The sequence below is a fragment of the Stegastes partitus genome, unplaced genomic scaffold (genome assembly GCF_000690725.1).
Source record: "Stegastes partitus isolate 25-593 unplaced genomic scaffold, Stegastes_partitus-1.0.2 Scaffold406, whole genome shotgun sequence".
Lineage (NCBI taxonomy): Eukaryota > Metazoa > Chordata > Actinopteri > Pomacentridae > Stegastes > Stegastes partitus.
This window is the reverse complement of record NW_007578137.1, coordinates 144,547-151,208: the sequence shown is the minus strand read 5'-3', so window position 1 is coordinate 151,208 and position 6,662 is coordinate 144,547. Positions and strand designations below refer to the sequence as shown.

At 38.9% G+C, this 6,662-nt stretch overlaps 1 protein-coding gene across 1 annotated transcript in view; it reads left to right on the top strand.

Moving 5' to 3' along the window:
* serpini1 (serpin peptidase inhibitor, clade I (neuroserpin), member 1) overlaps positions 1-1,485 on the top strand; it is an 11,423-nt gene extending 9,938 nt beyond the window's left edge. Inside the window, exon 8 of the mRNA XM_008285523.1 lies at positions 578-1,485. Within this exon, the coding sequence (XP_008283745.1) occupies positions 578-654 (77 nt within the window). The 3' untranslated portion in view covers positions 655-1,485. The remainder of the gene's footprint in view (positions 1-577) is intronic.
* The last annotated feature ends 5,177 nt before the right edge of the window (positions 1,486-6,662 follow it).

The following is a 6,662-nucleotide window of genomic DNA, read 5'->3' as shown; positions in this document are numbered from 1 at the left end:
GAGAATAATGGTGTGTTTGATTATTTGTGTTTGTCAGCTTTGTATTAATGATACCTATGATATACACTTAGTTAATTATACGTTTGTGTATGCGTGTTTCAACTGCATATAAAAGATTGACATAGCCTCCAGCTCCTTGCATTAAACCAGCGCGGGGCGAAACGCTCATTGTAAATATAGTACGATTGCATAGAAGTCTATGAGAAAATAACCCTTCCTGTCACTTGATTTGTTAATTCAGTCAACATTTTCCTAATCACTTCATGGTCTTAATCACCAGTTTCAAGTCTTCTTCAACACAGCAGCATGATCATTTTGTAAACTATGCACCCATTCAGAGTAAAATAGGGAACAAAGCAGGGTGTGCTTTAGGGTGGGTCAACCTTGTGATTGACAGGTCTCAACTGCATTGCTGTGTAGTGTTTTTGAGTTCTCTTCCAGATCCGCCTTGCTACATTTTTAACTCAAGGTTTCAGAACAGTAGTCCATAAACCAATAGGTGATGTCACAATAAATACATGCATCTTTTATAGACAGTCTATGATTTCAACTTGACTTTCTATTCTTCTTCATCCAGGGTCCATTCTCTTCATGGGCAGGGTCATGACCCCGGAAGTCATCGAACCCAACGACCACGACTTTGACTCCATGTAACCAGGGTGTGAGGTCACTCACTCTCAGCCAATCAGATCCTGACGTCATAAATGCTACCTATCCTCTTTCACCATCTTCAGCTGTGTTTTATACTCTATATACAAACTGAATATTATATGAAATATTATATATTGAAACATGACATACGACATAAAATGTGACTGTGTTTTGATACTGGAAGCTTTAAATTCTTGGATACAGATGTGCAGAAAGTGAAAGTTGTAAATATTCTCTAGTAAAAGTATGGTTTGTATATGAATAAGAAGAATACATGGTATGTGATCCATGCACAACCCCTTTAAGTTCAGCAGCTTCGTACTCACTTGCACCCACACACACGATGCACAAAAACCTCTTTGGATGTAGTTACTCTTTCTCCAGATACAGTATGTGCACACTGTAAGTTCCACACATTAATTACATCCCTGTACATTTGACATTGTGTTCTATATATACATATACAGTATATGCTCAGTATTTATTGCAGAATAAACATGTGCAAACATTTTGTCCTTATACACTTAATCTTAGTAATATATCTGTTCCAGACAGTATTGAGACATTTTTACACTGTAGGCACATGGCTAAACTGCTGATGAACTAATATGCCTTATCACATCTGAGTGGTTGATTAAGCCTGAGCTGGGCATCTTACAGGTGAGCAAAGGGGACTGTGTAACTAAGATGGGTTGCTATAGAGATGGACTGGAGCATGCAGGCGCACTGAAGAAGATCTGCTGCACTGTTTTGGATGTACATACAGGGAGAAACAAAAACACCAGCTGTATTGAGTCTTTTATTCAATAAAAACATGAATGTGTTCCCATTAAATATATATATATCCTTCTCTGTGTGTAGAGGTTGTTTTTATACGGTTCAAGGACACTCCAACTATAAAACAACGTGACTATCAGTAACTCAAAAGCTATGTAACCACTAACGCAGCTTTCCAGCTACTGCTAGGTTTACTCTGGGTTCTTTAAATAAAGGATTTAACGTGAATGATAAACATGCAATGCTTTAGTTATGAAGCCTTCTGTGCCTGAATAATAAAAGAGTGGGACATGGCAGAAGCTCAACTCAGTGTCCCAGGCCAGACAATGTCCTGCCAAGGGATCTTGGAGTAGTTTCAGGCCTGCATCACCTAGCTCCTACACACACAACACACAGATACACAACATGCACACACGTGGAAACAGATCATATCGTCACGGCAGAGATATACGGTGACCAAGGACAAACGAGACCTGCACTGATACGGATGAATGCCACTTATTAATGAAACTGTATGTAAGAAAATACAAGTCAGTGTATGTTCATGATGTGTGAAACAACAAGAGATTGTGAAAATAAGCAATTTGCAGTTGCTTTAACTGATTAGTTGTAAACTATAAAGTACACTATAAAATTACTTTATAAACAGCAGGGTCCAAATATGATAGGAAGTTATAAATTGTTTTCAATATACATTTTCCACTTGCTAAATTTCAACTTGACTCTCACAATACACATATGTATGTATCTATAGTGTGGTGTGAAACAACTGTCACACCAAAACTAACACTCACACCAACACACCTATTTCTGCACACACAAAATAAACCCTAATAATTACATCCTCAACAGATGCTTCTGTGACAAACAACACAAAAAGACGCTTTGATGTGAAAACTGTTATTCCCATCTTCAGCCAAGACACCAATTTTCTGTGACAAGATTGCTACACAGAAAGAAACATGCTGTAAAAAACAAAAACAAAACAAGTGAAATGATTTAAATAATAAATAGCAAAAGCTGACATACACTGCAGTTTACAACTGCAGATGGTGACTCTTGTAATAACCAGCTGAGGCAATAGATTTCCTAAAAACAAGTTAGTCCTCCATACAAAGTCAGACAGAATTGTTTGTACTGTCTCATGCAGTTCCAAAGGTTTTCATTTACCTCTAAGAAATATCTAATAGCTTTTTCATCTCTTCAGCGTGCACAGTGTGTTTCAGTGCGGTGGTGTCTTAAACACAATGAGCTGCATTGTTGAGGAATGAAAGCCCATGGGTGTAGGAAGTTATTTATAATCTAAATTACTTTCACCAGCTGGCATGATATCTGTGCCGTATGTCTTCATTGTGCGCACCATCCTTATCTCTCCTCCTCCTCCTCCCCGTGACAACATACTGTGCCTAACGACAGAAACTACAAGAAAAGACATGAAAGCTGTCCTGAAGCTACAACTACTTCTAGTTACTGGTTGAAATGGAAAGTAATTACATTTACTCAAACCCTTTTTTTGAGATAACTGAACTAAGTTTTTTCATTTTGTGTGATTTTCTAGTTTTACTCCCCTCGTGCATCCTACAGCTGTGGTTATTAGTTACATGGCTACTGAAGATTGACATGCAAAATATTAAAACTAAAAAAACATCATGTATAATCAACCCCAAATAGTGTCATAAATAGCTGTTAGCTCTTCCTTGAATAGCTGTACATTATTTATCATACATTAACAATAACTTACAGTAACATAGATACATTTTGCAGCTCTGTCCACACTTTTACCAAAGCAAAATTTAAGTTCAGGAGTTATGAAATTGTTTTATATTGAGATATCACTTAAGCAAGCGTTTGAAGATTGTCATATCAATGATTGGTAATTTTGGTAATTTCAGCATAGACTACATTCAGCCAAGTAGTTCTGATCAAATCAGAAAATGTTTAAAATGATTTTGCAGCAGTTCAAAGATTACATGTTATTGTCATTGAAATGTGAATAGATAGTACAAAAAGGCATGTTTTTTCACCTCAATAAAGAATCAGTTTTATTAGTAAGGGAGCATGATTTAGGTTTGGATTTAGCTGAAGCTCTTGTACAGACTTCTTCAAACAGTAGGGATGAAACCTACTTTAAAGAGCTCTGGAAACAAGTGATACACACTACTGAACAATGCAAGACTGACGCAGAACCCCAAGCAGAAAGAAAGAAAGAAAGAAAGAAAGAAAGAAAGAAAGAAAGAAAGAAAGAAAGAAAGAAAGAAAGAAACGGCTGGGCGGACTTTTGATTTCTCAACTAAGTGGATGTCCTGAAACCAAGGACACTTTTGCCATAGGTTTCTTATGTGTAGCCTGCTTATCCTATCTAATTTAAATTAGAATGATCAACAAGTAAGCATAACTTTAGCAACCATTCTAGGTTTTTAATCAGCTGAAGGCTGCTTTAAAAAGCTTAATATGCTGTATGGGTTCTCATGATGTTGCCTCAATAAGCAAACGATAAGAGTGAGTGACCATAAAAAAGGTATTTGACTTACAACAATTTGCAGGGAAAAATTAATTAATTAGACTCTGTGCCACACAGATGCGAGTGATGGTTTCAGCTGGGACGCCCCAATAAAAAATGTCTGTGCCACTGCATTAAATAAAAATTGACTCTCTAAAAATTGATTGACTTTCATTTTCAGACCCAACTGAAACAATATATTCCAGCAGGATAAAGGAAAGAAAACCAGAGAAAAGAGGCACCAAAAACATGAGAGGGTGGATGAAAGTTTTTGACAAGAGTTAAAGAAAAATAGCATATTGTACTTCACTGTAGGTCAGATTTACCGTAAAAACAGGCCTATATAATTAAAGACAAAAACTTCATCACAGCATTTCACACACTGTCTTTGTGCTAACACACAAAGCAAGTCGGTTTTTCTTTTTTTTTTTTTCTCTCTTTTGAAGTCTCATTGTGCTTGAGGTAATTAAGCTGTCACAGTTCATTAAAAAGTTGAATATTAATTTTAGTCTGCGGAGACTGAGAGCAGCAGTGACCCGCAGTTTACGTTCTGCCTCACAATGTTGCCAGGCAACCAGCAGCTTGGAGACCAGTCCCGCGGCTCCTGCAGCGTCTCACCCACAGCAGCGGCAGCAGCAGCGGCGGGCCACGTACCGGTGTCAGTCTCCAGAGCCAGAACCAGCCAACGGGACGGTTAACTTTCTCCCCGTGAATATTAACAAACTCACCGGGCTCCATGGGTAACAGCTACGGGGCTACAGGGCTAAACCGAGCCGATGTGTTAAAGAAGGCCAGGGGAACTTATCACAAGGCGATTGGGACATGTCAGAAAGGTAAGCTAAACCAACTGTGTCTGCATGGGAGATTTATTCCGTCATGTTTGCCAATTTAATTAGTCTCAAGTGACAACTGAGGCCAGTTTTATCTCTGAAAGTTTGCTCTCTGATGCTTTTGCACCTCAAAAATGTAAATACGATTTCAAAAGCTCGCTACAGTTATATGGAAACTTGGCTAATTTAAGCCAAACTGGCTAGGTCAAGCTAACCTAGCCTTAAACGTCCTAACCGTTTACCTTTATAATTTCACTTTTTAAAAAAAATTTAAAAAGCAAACATGTTTTATTATCTGTTGACTTCTTTTGTATGCTAACTACAAAACGAACCACTACAGAGCACTCACAATCAATTATAGAGGCCACAGGGTCCAGCTAACCCCTGCATACAGCGACTATTATAAGCTAATAGCACCTGCTCAGGTGTCCACCGGTGCCATGGCAACGGGCCCTAATCTGCATTGTCAGGCCCAGTTCACTGTAACTCTAACCACTCGGCCGGTGGTCAGGGTTTCAGCACACACCAGGGCTTACATTACCAAAACACAGCTCCCCTTCAAACAGAGACCAAAGATGTGAAAATGTACCTGATGACCCCATCTGTTTTTTTGCTTTCAGTTCTTCAGGTGTGAACACTCTCAGTGGCAGTTTCCCCAAATCCCACTCGTCCCAGTACTCTGATCTCGGGGTTACACGCACACCCCTCTCTGTGGACCACAGTCCCGATTCTGGACTAGTATCTACACCTGTGAGTGACACACACACACATACTCACGCCAGTAATTGTTCATTGCTGCCGTCGTCAAGGCATTGGTGGTCTTTACCCTCCCTTCACGAGTATAGCTTCTGCTCCTCTCCTGTGTCCTCCGTCTTTCTCCTCATCCTTTCATCTTCCCATCCCTCCATTTCAGCCTTTCTCCTTCTCCACTTTACCCATCTCCGAGCTGTACCTAATATTCTTAGTCTATTCTCTGCGCTCGCTGTTTTACCCTCAAGCCACTGGCCTCTGCTTAGACTGCTATGCAGAATGATTTCTCACCCTCCCAACTATTTGAATTAAGAAAGATGAAAAATGGCTTCTCACCTATTCCTCCCTATGTTTCATGCATAGATTGCTACTTGTGGTGAAAAAGTATTGTATGTGTATACTCTTCCCTGCAAAGTGTATTGCTTTAAATCCTGCAGCAAAAAAGGCAGTCTAAAGAAATTCATTGCAAAGTAGAAAATACCTACTGATTTTTTATCGTTGTGTACATGATGGATGCTTCTATTTCAGAGAAGGTTAACTAAAGGTACTAATGGCATTACATCGTTTTTCCCCTTAATGTATATCCTATTCTATAGTGTCAGTATGTTAATAAAATAACGATATTTTTGTAAAATAAAATGTTGATAGAAGTCTAAATCAACCACAGTTTGCATTTTGACTATTTCCATCATCATACTGGTTTATTCAACACATTTAACTACCTTTATGGCAACATTTACACTACAGTCCTATACGAGTTAACTGATCTTTTCCACGTTTTCTACTGTGTTTTACCTACAATGTATTTCAAATGATGTGAACATGGTGTTTTATGAGTGCCCAGTCAGTGAAGCGTGGTGGTCAGCTGGAGCGGGGTCATTCCTGTGTCTAGTTTACCAGAAGAGGGTGTAGAGTTACACAGACAAAGTAAAGGTGAACAGGATGAGTCTGAGGGTTGAAAAGGTCAAGTAAGGAGAAGAGCTGTGGCTGGGACTGCAAACCACTGCAGTAGCAAAAACAGTCAGCATAATAGCATAACATTTGATTTCATGCCACATTATGCTGTGTTGTTTTATTAACAAGCGAAAATGTCCCTAAAATACTCTCAGTTTGGAGGTTAGAATTTCTGAAAGAAAAGAAACACACCAACGGAA